We start from the raw sequence: 15,822 nt of genomic DNA on the forward strand, positions 1-15,822 counted from the left end.
CTGTTGCTAAGTGAGACATTCAAGCAAATTTTGCTCCGTTTTATGACTCCGCTTGCCACAATTGTTAAGTGAATCACTGCAGCCATTAAGTCAGTAGCACGGTTGTTAAGTGAATCTGGCTTTCCCATCAACTCTGCTTGCCACAATTGTTAAGTGAATCACTGCAGCCATTAAGTCAGTAGCACGGTTGTTAAGTGAATCACTGCAGCCATTAAGTCAGTAGCACGGTTGTTAAGTGAATCTGGCTTTCCCATCAACTCTGCTTGTCGGAAAGTTGCAAAAGGGGATCACATGATCCCAGGACACTGCAACCGTCATAAATGTGAGTCAGTTGCCTAATGTGTGAATTTTGATCACATGATCAAAAAATTCGGGCATCGGGAAACCAGTATGTATTTATAAAGTTTGCAATGTCCTGCTGTCCTAGGATCCTTTGCCATTTGTGATTTTCCTAGCTAGATTCCAACAAGCAAAGTCAACCGAGGAGGAATTTTTTTTTTTTAATGACTCTGATTCACTTAACTTCAGTAATTCACTTATAAACCACGACAAAATGGTTGCAAAACTGGGCATGACTCACTTAAAAATTGCACTTATGTACTCACATAAGTTAAGGACTATCTGTATAGGAAGATTAACTGGTATGAATAACATTACAACTTATAACAACTTGGATAGGAAAGATTCAGTACAGCTAGTCCTCGACTTACGACCACAATTGTGCCCAAAATTTCTGTTGCTAAGTGAGACATTCAAGCAAATTTTGCTCCGTTTATGACTCTGCTTGTCGGAAAGTTGCAAAGGGATCACATGACCATGGGGACGCCACAATGGTCGTAAGTGTAAAAAAATGGTCATAAGCCAAGGACTACCTGTAGTTTCTAAAGCCACAGAGTCTTGCACAACAAAGGAATTGGGTGCAAGTGGAATGGAGTCCAGTACAAATTTCTCCTTTGCCGTCTGGATATGCTTGGGGGGACTTAGCCAGTCTGTTCATATCTAACTTAGATCTATTTTTCTCAAGCGGAGCAATAAACATGCAGGCAGCTGAGAGCTTATGTTCATTTGCGAATTGTAACAGGCGTTTTGTCATCTGCCATACCCACCGAACGTGGCCATACAATTTCCTCACCTGCTGCCCTCCTTCCAAATGCATCCTGTGATCTGTTCCCAGAAAGCCACCCCTGGACCGCAATTCCCAGAATTCTAAGGGCTGCATTCTAAGGCAACAGGTTGAGGAAAGCCACTGTAGATACCAAATGGCGCCAGATTATTTTCTCTGGAGGCGGCAACAAGCTTGAAAGGAACTATCTGGGCAAGGAATCGCTGGGGCATCCAGGCCGTGAATCCATGGCACTGTCTGTGGTTGTGGCAAAAATTAGAAACACCAAGAACTAGTGACAAACCTATCAGCCGTGCCCCTTTTTCAGGGTGAAATGCTCCCGGTTTGGACCCGATCGGCCGATCCGGTAAGTGATGGTGGTGGGTGGTTTGGAGAACCGGTAGCAAAAATCCCTGCCCACCCCCCCATGCCCAGCTGAGCCGTGCAATCATCAGAGGGTTTTTTTAAAAACTTTTAAAAGCATTTTTTCTACAACCTCTTTGGGGGAAGAAGTTGTAAAAAATGCTTTTAAAAGGTTCTGACGATCCCAGCTGTGTTGCCTGATCGTTAGAGGCTTTTTTTTTCTTTTAAAACCATTTTTAAAAGGTAAAAAAGCTGAAGTCTGCTAGGCAAAAAATGGGGGGTTGTAGACAAAAAATGGGGGGTGGGGGGTTCGTTAGAGAGAGAGAGAGAAAGAGAGAAAGAAAGAAAGGAAGGAAGGAAGGAGGAAGGAAGGAAGGAAGGAAGGAAGGAAGGAAGGAAGGAAGAAAGAAAGAAAGAAAGAAAGAAAGAAAGAAAGAAAGAAAGAAAGAGGGAGGGAGGGAGGGAGGGAGGGAGGAAAAAGGAGAGGAAGGAAGGACTACAAACCTGGCACTAGACACAGCTTCAGAGGATAATCCAGGGCTGGAAGGGACCTGCAGGTCATCTAGTCCAACCCTGCTCCAGCGGGACATTGTTAGTGAGTTTCTGTCTTCTGATCCCCGTCTCATAGCCACGCCCACCTAGTCACATGACTCCCACCACTACCAAGTCACGCCCACCAAGCCACACCCACAGAACCATTGGGAAAGAAATTTTCACCACTGGGGTACACCATTTACATTATCCTTCCTACCCATCTTCCCAGTGTTTATGGAACATCCTCAGACCTTATAGGTCTCTCTTTTTTGGGGTGGGTGGGAGGGGAGAGTGAGCTCCATTTATGTTAATTTTTTGCAAGTCTGCAAACCTCAGCATTTCAGGCTTGCAGATGGCTTTCTTCTGTGCCAGACAGGCGACATCTGGGTTGCCAAAAACCTGCCACAGTTAGACAATGGAAACAGAGATAACCGATTTCATTGAGTGCTGTATCAGGGTTGTGTTTGACCTTGGGGTGGGGGGCGTGGCCAGGATGGGATGGGTGTGGCCTTCTACCACGAGCCCTGTTTTTAGCCTGGACGGCCTCCTGCAGTCCTCTGCCAGCAAAAACAATGCTCACAGGCCCTGTTTTCAGCTGGGACGGCCTCCTGCCAACAAAAATGGCACTCGAGGCGGCTGCACGTAGCTCTCCCAAACTCCGTTTTCACTGGCAGAGACACCATGGCCCAGTCCTTCCCTGTTTCCAGGGTGGCCCTGTGGGCCAGATCTAAGCACCCTGCAGGCCGGATCCGGCCCCCAGGCCTTGAGTTTGACACTCCTGACCTAAGGAGAAGCTTGACCTACCATCAACATTTTCTTCCTCATGGCTTCAACTCTATGAATTGCTCCTTCTATTTTATTCTAGGCCGAAAAGATGATTAGCTTCAAAGAAAGATGGTTCTTAACAAAAACTTGTGCTATTCCTATGTGGACTTTTTGCTTGTTGGCAACCCTTGGGGGAATCTGCCCCATATTGATGCGATACCGCCTGGTTATGTTCCACCATAATGATCGCATCAATCCTGGCTAAATCCTTTCCCACAGTTGGTCCATGTGCGTGGTTTCTCTCGTGCTTCAAGAGGGATGCTTTGTGACTGAACTTTCTCCCACAGTCCAAGCACCCAAAGGGTTTCTCTCCTGTGTGGCTTCTCTGATGATTAATCAGGTTGGACCGCTGACTGAAGCTCTTCCCACATTCCGCGCATTTGTACGGTTTCTCCCCCGTGTGAGTTCTTTGGTGGCCGACTAGGAATTCTCTCCGGCTAAAGCTTTTCCCACACTCCAAACACAGGTAGGGCTTTTCCCCTGTGTGAATCCTCTCATGGATTCGGAGAACTGAGTTGCAACTGAAAAATTTCCCGCAACTGGCACACTTGTACGGTTTCTCCCCTCTGTGAGTTCTCTCGTGGGATGTCAAGCTTGAACTGTTGCTGAAGGATTTCCCGCAGTCGGGGCAGCTGTAAGGTTTCTCCCCTGTGTGGGTTCTCTGGTGGTTCAGAAGGTTTGAACTCTGGCTGAAATTTTTCCCGCAGTCTAAACATTTGTACGGTTTCTCTCCGGTATGGAGTCTTTGATGGCGGACAAAACTTGACCTAAAGCTGAAGTTTTTCCCACAATCTGTGCACGTGTACGGTTTCTCACCCGTCCGAAGGTCAGGAGACTGTGGAGTCTTCTTCTCACATTCTGAATTTTTGGATGGATTCTTTTCACCATATATGTTCTCTTGCAAAGAACTGCAAAGGAAGCTTTTACTGCAATTCAAACATGTACAAAGACTTCCACCCCTCAGCTCTAAGGTCTGATTGGAATCGTGCCCACATTCGGAACATCTGTACGGTTTCTCTCCAACAGGGATCCTCTGCAGATTACCATGAGGAACCTTTTGATGCAACCCATCCTGACCATCCATGGTCGATTCTATTCTCATTTGTTTGTTCTGCTCAAAAATGGAATGCCAGCTTTCACCACCCTCATTATGTTGGGATGACGATTTTTCAGCTTTCATTTTCTGGTACATAGGAAGATCACGAGCATCTTCTCTGGGCACTCTTTTCCAGATGTTTTGATGAAAGATTTTGTCATCCTCTTTCTCACAGGTATATTTTTCTGCTCCTCCTTGTTCTAAGGGCTTCCCTTCATCCCTCTCTGTCTCTTGAGGACATTTTGTTCTGCTTCCCATTGGTGACAAGGAGAAAAGTTCTCGTTTGGCTTTATCAAATGGAACTCCAGTAAGTGCCATCAGGTGCCATCTCTTCCTCTTCTTTTCAACCATTTCTACAGGAAATAACAGAGAGAAATGAGTCTGTGAAGGAGATTTCGACATTTAATATCTCACTGCTCTTCCCCGGTAAAACAGAGAGCAGCACAGGTGATATGATGATTCTCCCCCCCACAATAAAAAAACACAAACCCAAGTGTTATCATGTTACAGCAGAAGCCCCACCCTTACATATATACAAGTGTCCCCACTTTGGATGCAGGTGTTGTGGTCCAACAGCAGCCTGCGGAGCTGGTAGTGGAATCAGACAGTGAGGAGGCTGGGGAGAACAATGGGCAAGTCCTGGATTCTGGGGAAGACCCAGACAAGAACTCCGCGTCGGAGGCAGAGATGGGGCCAGGGCCATCTGGGAGCGATGTGCAGACTCCGGAGCCTCCAGAGGCAGACAGCAGAGAGGCAGAGGAACAGGAGGAGCCTGTTCCTAGTGCACGCATGCGAAGAGCTGCCAGAAGGCAAGAACAGCTAAAGCTAAAAGGATGACTCGGGAGTAAGGCCAGGAGGTGATTGGCCCCTCCCATAAGGCTTAAAAGAGCAGCAACAGCTCTTGGGCTCTTTGAAGGAAAGCAACGTTGCTACATTGGTTTCTAGTCGGCATCTCTTGTTTCTGAACTTCGTGGGGCTTTGCCAAGAAAAGCCTTTGGCAGGGTGCCAAAGAAGACAAAAGGTTTGTGATTAAGACCAAAGGACTTTTTCTGAAGGATTTGTTTTAGAATTAATTTGGACTAAGCTGAGAATGAAGTGATTCTCAGCTGTTCTAATAAACTACGTTTGTTTAGGACTGATTGTGTGTGGTAATAACTACTTGGGCCTAGTTCACAACAGCAGGTACACAAGTCATAGGTTTAAGAAAACAACTCAGAATTATATTAGAAATTTTGCAAAATCCAAATTGGCCAAGCAATGGGTAGAATCGGGACAGAGGGAGATCCAACCTGAAAATAAGGAGGAATTTCCTGAGAGTAAGAATGAAAAATCAATGGAACATCATGCCTCCCAGAGTTGTGGGTGCTCCAGCATTGGAGATCTCCAAGAAAAGACTGAACAACTATTTGTTTGAGATGGTATGAAGACTCCTGCCTCGGGAAGGAAGTTGGAGTAAAAGCCCTCCAAGGTCCCTTCTGTAGACTTCCTGTGATTCTATGATTTGTGACTCAAATCTTACCAAACAAGTGGCTCTGAGGATCTGCCCTTTGCTCGGCTGCCTCTTTTCCTGTTTCCAACAAAGGCTGTTTTATTTTGATGGAATTGGTCTGAAAAAAAGAAGACTTGAAGATTTAAGGATATTGAACAGAAAACTTTCGGATTTAGCAATGCGTTACAATATTGGCTGATCCAGTCTGAACCGGGAGCATTTCACCCCTGATCTATATACTGTGACAAGTCCCATCAGTGTTGGTGCTATTTTCTTCTTGGTAGCTCCTTGCTTAGGCTGTTGTTTATTATTTGATTATTTTTTTCTCAGATTGTTGATTTGGTATTAATACTGGTGTTGATCCCTGCTTTAATACTGGTGTTAATCCCTGCTTATCTGAGAGTTAATTGTTGTTAAGGAGGCATTTTGGTCACTTCATTTTTGTCCCACCAATCCTGACAGGGCAAATTACATAAACAGATTGCAAGCCCCACTCCCTTCTAGCACTAAAGATGTTACTTAGTTGAGTAATGAGTAAAAGTCTGCAAGAAAACAACCAAGCACAGAGAGCACCAAGATCTCTACGGTTCAACCCTGAGCTGCAAATATTATCTTCTATTAGGACCACCTGGTTGGTCCAAATGAAACTACCCACCTGCTCTTCTTGCATTTCAGATGCTTCTTTCCACAGCAAGAAACCTTCTGCTAGGGCCACCGCTTGGAGAGAGGTCTCTGGGTTGTCTTCCCTAACCCAGTTTTGCATCTCTGGTGGCAGAATGGCCAGAAACTGTTCCAGAATCACCAGCTCTACAATCTGCTCCTTTGTGTGACTCTCTGGCTTCATCCATTGATGGCCGAGATCCTGGAGGTGTCCAAACGCTTCTCGGGGGCCCTCAGCCTCTTCGTAGCGAAACTGCCTGAATCGCTGCCACAGTCTCTCCAAACCGATCTTGTCTTTCTCCAATACTTCCTCTCCAGCTTTCAGAGGACAACCCAAGCTTTGGATGACGTGAGCTTTCCTACTAAAGTCTGTCAGGACTTCAGATGCAACTATTTCTCTATACTCTGGGTTGCCATGGGAAATGGCTTCTAACAATGTGGTAGAAGAATTATGGTCATTCCACTCTTCGAATCCAGGAAGCTGAGGTTGACTTTCTTTGGAATGAGTTCCTTTCTGGATATTATGCCGTGGAACTTCCGAACCCAACTGCTGAACTGGCTCTCCTTTAATCTGCAGGGGTTCCACATTGGATGGAATTTTTCCAGCAGAGTCCTCATGGAGAACATCTCCTCCTCCTCCCTCCATTTTCTCCCCTGGATCTTGCTCAGAGCTTGTGGACGTCTGCATTTTTATTCCTGGCGAGAGAATTGGTCCTGGAAACACGATAAAGGGAGAGGCGTTAAGGACAAAATTTAAGGAGGGTCATATCAGCCATACCACATTATTTTCTAACCTCTCATAGAATGGGATGGCCTTCCCATACTTGTTGGGATTGCAGCTCACGGTACATGGGGCTGCCCTTGAAGACTACCTGGAAGCTTCAGCTGGCCCAGAATGCAGTTCTGCAGGCAGTGACGGATAGTATAGTATAGTATAGTATAGTATAGTATAGTATAGTATAGTATAGTATAGTATAGTATAGTATAGTATAGTATAGTATAGTATAGTATAGTATAGTATAGTATAGTATAGTATAGTATAGTATAGTATAGTATAGTATAGTATAGTACAGTACAGAACAGAACAGAACAGAACAGAATAGAATAGAATTTTATTGGCCAAATGTGATTGGACACACAAGGAATTTGTTTTGGTGCATATGCTTACATAAAAGAAAAAGGAAAGAAAAAATATATATCAAAGGTATATGCCCATGTAACACCTCTGTTTCCTGAACTGCACTAATAGCTAATTTGCTTCTGGGTACAATTCAAGGTGCTGATCATTACTTATAAAGCCCTCAAGGCCTAAGGCAGAGTTCTTCAAACTTGGCAGCTTTAAGACTTGAATTCCCAGAATTGGAGCATAGCTGGCTGGAGAATTCTAGGAGTTGAAGTCGACAAGTCTTAAAGCTGGCAACTTTGAAGACCTCTGGCTAAGGACTGCTTAATTGAGAGATTGCCTGTTTCCCAGATTGGTCTGTCTGGCCAGTTTGATCTGGCAGGTTTCGCGCTCTTCAAGTTCCTTTGCTGTCTTCAAAAGGTCGTCCAGTCTATTTTTGAAAACCCCTAGTGATGGAGTACCCAGAACTTCTGGAGGAGGCCAGCTCTTACATTGATTAATTGTTCTCACTGACAGGAAATTTCCCTCTCTGTGGGCATGCATGCTCTTCTGGGTTCCGTTGCGCGCATGCATGCTGGACCTGCTGGCTGGCACAGATGCATGCAACGGAACCCGCTGCGCACCGGCCAGCTGCTCTCTTCTGGGCTGCGGCACCCACGCTCCAGTTTCGGCACTTGGTGCTGAAAAGGTTAACCATCACTGCCCAAACCATTTCAGACATCTAAGAAAATATACGGTATGCTATACAGGTAGTCCTCGACTTACAACAGTTCATTTAGTGACCATTCAAAGTTACAATGGCACTTCAAAAAAGTGACTTATGACCATTTTGCACACTTACAGCATCCCCGTGATCTGGTGATTTACATAGAAATGCTTGACCACCGGTTCATATTTATGACGGTTTCAGTGTCCCAGGGTCACCGTTTGCGACCTTCTGACAAGCAAAGTCAATGGGGCAGCCAGATTTGCTTAATGACCGTTAATTTAACAATTTAACAACCTGCACTGATTCACTTAACAAAGGTGGCATGAAACGTCGTAAAATGGGGCAAAACCCGCTTCACAATTTTCTCACTTAGCTACAAAAATTCTGGCCTCAGTTGTGGTCGTAAGTCAAGGACTACCTGTACGTCTAAGAAAATATATGCTATACACCTGAGAAAGAGAGCAGGAGCAGCTGCCTTTTGCATCTCGGCTGGGGGTGGGGTGGGGGGAGGGGACAGCAACCTGTTGATAAAATTATCTCATGATATAATGTGAATAGTTTTTCCAGTTGCAATGTATGGCTGTGAAAGTTGGACCATAAGAAAGGCACCAATGAATTGAAACCTTTGAACTCTGGTGCTGGAGAAGACTCCTGTGACTCCCTTGGACTGCAAGATGAACAAACAAGTCAGTCCTAGAGGAGATCAACCCTGACTGCTCTTTAGAAGGCCAGATCCTGAAGATGAAACTGAAATACTTTGGCCACCTAATGAGAAGGAAGGACTCACTGGAGAAGAGCCTAATGCTGGGAAAGATTGAGGGCAAAAGAAGAAGGGGACGACAGAGAACGAGGTGGCTGGATGGAGTCACTGAAGCAGTAGGCGTGAGTTTAAATGGACTCCAGAGGATGGTAGAGGGCAGGAAGGCCTGGAGGAACATTGTCCATGGGGTTGCGATGGGTCGGACACGACTTCGCAATTAACAACAACAAAATATGAATAGTTGACCTTGTGATTTCTCAAAGTCAACTTGCAGAGAAGAAAAACAAAACAAAGCAAAGATAAGAAAACAGCAGTTCCTCTACTTTTATCACAGGTAGCCTAAAAATAAGACAACCAGCTTGGTCAGTTTTTCACAGGATAAGACCAGTAACTTGACCCAAAGGTGCTTTTCAGAAGGCAACTGAACTTTCTTGTTTTTTTTCTTTTGAAGTTCTTTTGCTTCTCATCCAAAAAGCTTCTTCAGTTCTGACAGGAAAGTGGGGAATGGAAGGATATATATTTATTTATACTGCCTGTCTCTGCTTGTTCCAAAACTTTGACTTGTATGTCGAAAAAGGTGCTACTCCAGCCTTCAACACTGCGCAAGTGGATCTCTGAAGCGGAGGAAGAAAGAGGGTCTTCCTTGAACCTTAGCTAAAAGAAAGAAGGGGGAGGGGGCCATGGTTGTTTTCATTTTGTTTTATCTTGGCCATAAAACAAAACTTCTGTCTGTTTCTATCCTAGGATAGAAAGAAAATGTTTTTTTTAATAAAGGGTGACATGATTAAAAGTTAGAATAAGAGATAGAAATAAGAGAAGGGGAAATATCAGTGTATATACTTTTATATAATAAAATAAAAGCAACAACGAGAAAACAAGGAATAATTGGATAATGACAGACTGCAACTTAATATAAATGTGTATTGTTAATAGAACTATATAAGTTGGTTGAATGTAATAACTGTGATTAATTCTACTAGTTTTATTTGTATTAGAATGTAGGACACTCAGGTGTCCTACTGTTCATGCATTGATATGTTTGGGAAAAACAAAACAAAACCATGCCTGTTAAGCTGCTGAACAACAGCTTTTCCCCCCACACATCTCCAAAGTGTACTTACAGGTTCGCAACTCACCATCTAAAACAGGGTCTCCAACTTTGGCAACTTTAAGACTTGTGGACTTCAACTCCCAGAATTTCTCAGCTGAGTTTCTGGAAGTTGAAGTCCACAAGTCTTAAAGTTGCCAAGGTTGGAGATCCCTGATCTAAAATACTGTGCATGCAAACTAAACAAAGGAATTTTTTTGTGATTATTTTTTTCCCTATAGTTATCAAAAGATGAACACGCATTTGCATGAACAGTGCCGGCATTTGTGTGGCAAGCGCTATCTATTTACCCTAGGCATAATAACATACGTGGGTGGGAGATTTGATTGGTAATTGAATGGGGTGGGGGGAATGCTACTGCTTTGAAATGGGACTGAAAAATTCTCAGGGACGACTCTCACCTTGGTCATCACTTCTTTACCATCGGGAAGGAGATATAGAAGTATAGCCAGCTGCACAAACAGGCTAAAGAACAGTTTTTATCTGTGGGCTGTCAGACTCCTGAATGAGAAATAACATCATAACTACGTAGTATGATGGACTGCAGGGTCACTGCAATATGTAACATGTTCACACTGGTGCAATAGGACTGGGTGTTTTGTTAATATGATTTCTTGGGTTAGGAATTTTTTGACTTCACTGTCTTCACACTTCCTTGTATTCCTTGTATTCATACTTCCTTGTATTGTATTGTATTGTGTTGGGGGGGGTGCACTGAGGGAGCTCAACCAATCTCATTGTACATATGTTGTGCACTGACAATAAAGATTTGAATTTGAATAATAGGGAGGGGGGAAAAACCACCAAAGTAATGTCAAACTGTTGCAAATTATTGCCAAGAGAACAACACCGGCAGTTCATTTGGTCACCTGCAGCTGAGCTGGACTGGACAGTGTCTGGACTGTTTATCCTTCCAAAGACCGGTTCTTCCACTTTTTTTTCTTAACAAGTTGGCAAGACAAGGTTAAGTTTAGAGATTGAAATGGCACGGAGTGACCCAGTGGGGTTAGAATAGAATAGAATAGAATAGAATAGAATAGAATAGAATAGAATAGAATAGAATAGAATAGAATTTTTTATTGGCCAAGTGTGATTGGACACACAAGGAATTTGTCTTGGTGCATATGCTCTCAGTGTACATAAAAGAAAAGATATGTTCATCAAGGTACAACGTTTACAACACAATTGATAGTCAATATATCAATATAAATCATAAGGATTGCCAGCGACAAAGTTTCAGTCATACAGTCATAAGTGGAAAGAGATTGGTGATGGGAACTATGAGAAGATTAATGGTACTGCAGATTTAGTAAATAGTTTGACAGTGTTGAGGGAATTATTTGTTTAGCAGAGTGATGGCCTTCGGGGGAAAAAAACTGTTCTTGTGTCTAGTTGTTCTGGTGTGCAGTGCCCTATAGTGTCGTTTTGAAACAGTTTATGTCCTGGATGTGAGGGATCTGTATCAGCATCGATGCCAGGGAATCTGAATCCGCATTTCCCAAGGAGTAAAATCTCCCTGACTCTTAATACTACGTCACCTAGTGCAGGTGTGCAGCCCGCTATTTGCCCGCTTAAAAAAAAAAGAAAAAAGCCTGTTGAGTTCCGCTTACGCTTACCAAACAGGTATATAGGATCGCAGGACGCTTACCTGGAAAGAAGTCCAAGAGAGCTCAAGGTAGGCTGCCTTCTCAAGAGCCCAAAGGCCGCGCCATCCTGGGGAATCGCTTCGCCCCCGCAAGGCTGGCGTCGTTGCAGAGATGCGGGGGAGCGTCCAAAGAAAATAAACAGCCGTCTCACGTTCCCAACAAACCCCATTCAAAAGGGAGGGTCAAGGAGGAACGTCCTGAGTCCTGCCTGCTCTCGGCGCGTCACTTTCGCTCTAGACGCGCTGCTGGAAAGCGAGAGGTTGCCTGGAGGACGCGCCGCGCAGTTCTGGCTGGGGGAAAAGCGGTGGCTTCGGGAGATCGGCGCCTCTGGCTTTTTCGACTGCTCTATCCCTGCCTTCTCGGAGCCTCCTCTTCCTTGCCCTGCTTTCTGGGCCCGTCCCACTTTCCCTCGCTCACCTTTGCGGCGGCACAAAACCTTTCCCGCGGCGTTTTGCACGGCCGCGCCACCTTTCCACTTTCACCTGCGCCGTCTGCACGGGGAAGGCAGCGCTGGCGTCTTCACCAGTGGGAAGTTCGTTCTCTCTCTCTCTCTCTGTCCAACACACATATACACTCTCTCTCTCTCTCTCACACACACACACACACACACTCACTCACACGCACGCACTCCCTAATTCTCTCTCACAGACACTCACACAGGCTTTCAGGAAGAGATTGGACTGCCATTTGTCAGAAATGGTGTGAGGTCTCCTGCTTGAGGTGGGGTGGGTTCAACTAGATGACCTACAAGGTCCCTTCCAATTATATTATTCTGACAGCATGCACGCACTCCCTAGTTCTCTCTCTCTCTCTCTCACACACACACAGAGACACACACACACAGGCTTTCAGGAAGTGATTGGACTGCCATTTGTCAGAAATGGTGTAAGGTTTCCTGCTTGAGGGGGAGGTTGGACTAGATGACCTACAAGGTCCCTTCCAACTATATTAATCTGACACGCACACTTGCACTCCCTAATTCTCTCTCTCTCACACACACACAAACACAGAATCTCTCATGCGCACACACTCCCTCACCCTCTTCCCCACATTCCCACCCGTGATGTTTTGGGGAGATGGCTGCGAGTAATGGATAGAGATCGCAAATTGCTAGAAAGAGAGAGAGAGACGTGTAACACGTGCTGTGGGAAAGCGCCTGTTGTATTTCCCAGACTCTGAGCACCATAGAGGTGGAGGAGTACAATAATGGGGATAACAGGGAGTCCTTGACTTACAGCAATTATTTAGTGACCGTTCAAAGTTACAATGGTGCTAAAAAAAATGACTCATGACGGATTTGCACACCTATGCCAAGGTTGAGAAAGATTTATTTATTAAATTTACATTACTCCCATGTAACACCTCTCCTGCGCAGACTGCACTGGCTACCTGTTGCCTTTCGGGTGCATTTCAAGGTTCTGGTTACCACCTTTAAAGCGCTCCATGGCTTGGGACCTGGGTACTTACGGGACCGCCTGCTGTTACCTCATGCCTCCCACCGTCCCGCACGCTCTCACAGAGAGGGACTTCTCAGGGTGCCGTCCGCCAAACAATGTCGGCTGGCGGCCCCCAGGGGAAGATCCTTCTCTGTGGGGGCTCCTACTCTTTGGAATGAACTTCCCCCTGGTTTACGCCAAATACCTGACCTTCGGACCTTTCGCCGCGAATTGAAAACATATTTGTTTATTCGCGCGGGGCTAGCTTAAACTTTTTAAATTGTTTAGTTTTTAAATTTTAAATTCTATTTATATTTTAAATTGGGGTTTTTAGATTTTAATTATTTTAATTTTTCGGCAAATTGTGTAATAAGTTTCTTAATTTAGTTTTTTAATATTGTATATTGTATATGTTTTTAGCCTGGCTGTACATCGCTCTGAGTCCTTCGGGAGAAGGGCGGTCTAGAAATTCAATAAATAATAATAATAATAATAATAATAATAATGCTGTTCATCTCACTGTCTAGCTCTTGACAAATCTGGTCGCTAGGAATTGAAAGTGACTTGATGGCACATCATCAGTGATAACTTGAAGGGGCAGCACAAGGATCTTCCTAGACTAGAATTTTTCAACCTTGGCGGCTTTACCTTGTGTAGAATTCAGCTGCTAGAATTTCATAGTCAGCCATGTGGGCTGAGGAATCTTGGGAGTTGAAGTCTAAACATCTTAAAGTCCCCAAGGTTGAGGCTTTAAGCAGCTGTACAACTCTAGGTGGATAGATACCAAGGCTAAAGATTTTTGCTCGATTTCAGCCCTACTTGGAGCAGAGGACCTTCGTCATAGTAGTAATTCCTGCTCTTACGTATACTGTTTGGTTTATTATTGCAATACCCTCTATCCAGGGTTGCTTCTGAAGACCACTCAGAAATGCAATTGCTGCAAAGTGTAGAGGTGGCCAATCCGACCAGTCCGGTATGCATCTTCTGTAATCTTTTAATGATACCCATATGGTAGAGATCAGTGGTGGGTTTCAAATTTTTTAACTACTGGTTCTATGCGTGTGGCTTGGTGGGTGTGGCAGGGGAAGGATACTGTAAAATCTCCATTCCCACCCCACTCCAGGGGAAGGTTCCTGCAAAATCCACATTTCCTCCCCATCAGCTGGGACTTGGGAGGCAGAGAATAGATGGGGGCAGGGCCAGTCAGAATTTTTACTATCGGTTCTCCAGAACTCGTCAGAACCTGCTGAAACCCACCTCTGGTGGAGATGAAAGAGACTGAGGCTGCAGACAATATTTATTTAATAGAAGATAATATCTATAGCTCAGGGTTGAACTCTGGAGTGCTAGGTATTCTCAGAGCTTGGTTGTTGGCTTTCCGAGTCTTTGTTACGCAACTTGGTAACATCAGTGTGAGTAAACTCTCGCCTGGATGATGTTTACCTAGTTCAGCAATGAAACATCTGCAAGCAAACAACCAAGCTTTGAGGGTACCTAGAGCACCACAATATAGGTAATCCTTAATTTACAACCATTTTAGCAAACCGTTCACAGTTACAACTGCACTTTAAAAAGTGGCTCATATATGTATAAAAATAAATCTGTTAAATGTTGGAAATGCAACCAAATACCGGGCTCATATTATCATATGTGGTGGACATGTCCCAAAGCAAAAAAAAATACACATATGGGTGGAAACGATGACAAAACAACACATAGATTTGAAACCTGAGACATTCTTGTTGGGCATGCTTCCAGGAAACTATAATAAGGATAACACATATTTAATTTTACATCTCCTAACAGCAGCCAGGGTTGTATATGTACAATACTAGAAAAATCTAGAAACCCCTACAGATGATATTATAATCAAAAAAATTCTGGAATGTGCAGAAATGGATAGGTTAACCCTAAAAATCAAAGGAAAAGAAGACTCGGAATATTTTATAACATGAGAACTATTCTATAAATCAGGGGTCTCCAACCTTGTCAACTTTAAGCCTGGCGGAATTCAACTCTCAGAATTCCCCAGCCAGCAAAGCTGCCTGATATCCTAGGTTGTTGGGTTTTTTTGGGGAGGGGATGACACACCCAATGTGTATGAAAGCCAACACTAGCAGCATAAATAACTGGCAGCAAACAATTGTGTATATAACAGTAATATACACCTGCATATGATACCGCTGCGTCATAAGAGGTGCAGAGGACATTCCCTAAATTTTAAGCAAAGATTGGCATGTTTGCAATACACGAGCACACAATAGATTTAAGCTTAATGTTAACTGCTCCAATCTCAATTGCAGAAAATATGACTTCAGTAACAGAGTTGTTAATGCCTGGAATGCATTCCAGGCTCCGTGGTCTCATCCCAAAATCCCCAAAGCTTCAACCAAAAACTGTCTACTATTGACCTCACCCCATTCCTAAGAGGTCCGTAAGGGGCGTGCATAAGAGCACCAGCGCGCCTACCGTCCCTGTCCTAATGTTCCCTTTAATTGTATTCATTTTATGTATTCAATTCATGCTTATACTAATATATATTATTTAATATGTATTTGACAAAATAAATAAATAAATAAATAAATAAATAAATAAAATGTTGATTCAGCGGCCACCGATTTGCGAGCCCATCCATCTCTGCTTATCCTATCCATCTTATCTCTGCTTCCTAACGGTGCTTTAAGGAAGTGACACTCTTCACCTCCAAGCCTGTCTCGAGCATCCGCATCCCTGCAAAATCAATCGCTCAGATCCATGCCTGTCATCCCCCCCCCCAATACACTTTCCATTCCTGATTGCCCCGGGGGCGCTCTATCCTCCGCTTCCTCCCCATCCTTGTCTCTCTCCTCCGCTGAAATGGTTAAAGCAGCGGATCTGCCATTCCTAGAGAGGAGAGAACAGGAAATGCCCGCTGGGGCCCCTTTCTAGAAAAGGGAGGGGGCGCGGACTCTTCCTGTCCCGCCCCCTTTTC

At 44.3% G+C, this 15,822-nt stretch overlaps 1 protein-coding gene across 1 annotated transcript; it reads right to left on the reverse strand.

The window, feature by feature from the left end:
- Window positions 1-1,944: 1,944 nt before the first annotated feature.
- LOC131192472 (zinc finger and SCAN domain-containing protein 2-like) lies at window positions 1,945-11,821 on the reverse strand. The gene is made up of 4 exons (XM_058171646.1): window positions 11,418-11,821; window positions 6,065-6,783; window positions 5,440-5,527; window positions 1,945-4,273 (listed from the first exon to the last, which is right to left on the reverse strand). The coding sequence occupies exons 2-4, from the start codon at window positions 6,755-6,757 to the stop codon at window positions 2,901-2,903; spliced, it is 2,154 nt and encodes a 717-aa protein (XP_058027629.1). The 5' UTR covers window positions 6,758-6,783; window positions 11,418-11,821; the 3' UTR covers window positions 1,945-2,900.
- Window positions 11,822-15,822: the final 4,001 nt, after the last annotated feature.

The sequence above is a fragment of the Ahaetulla prasina genome, chromosome 2 (genome assembly GCF_028640845.1).
Source record: "Ahaetulla prasina isolate Xishuangbanna chromosome 2, ASM2864084v1, whole genome shotgun sequence".
Classification (NCBI taxonomy): Eukaryota; Metazoa; Chordata; class Lepidosauria; order Squamata; family Colubridae; genus Ahaetulla; species Ahaetulla prasina.

Excerpts from the sequence above, each read along its gene's own strand:
- LOC131192472 (XM_058171646.1), bottom strand. The coding sequence starts at position 6,757 with ATGCAGACGTCCACAAGCTCTGAGCAAGATCCAGGGGAGAAAATGGAG. Across the intron at positions 5,528-6,064 it reads CTGAAATGCAAGAAGAGCAG|ACCAATTCCATCAAAATAAA; the intron begins GTGGGTAGTTTC and ends TCTTTTTTTCAG. Across the intron at positions 4,274-5,439 it reads TCCTCAGAGCCACTTGTTTG|AAATGGTTGAAAAGAAGAGG; the intron begins GTAAGATTTGAG and ends TATTTCCTGTAG.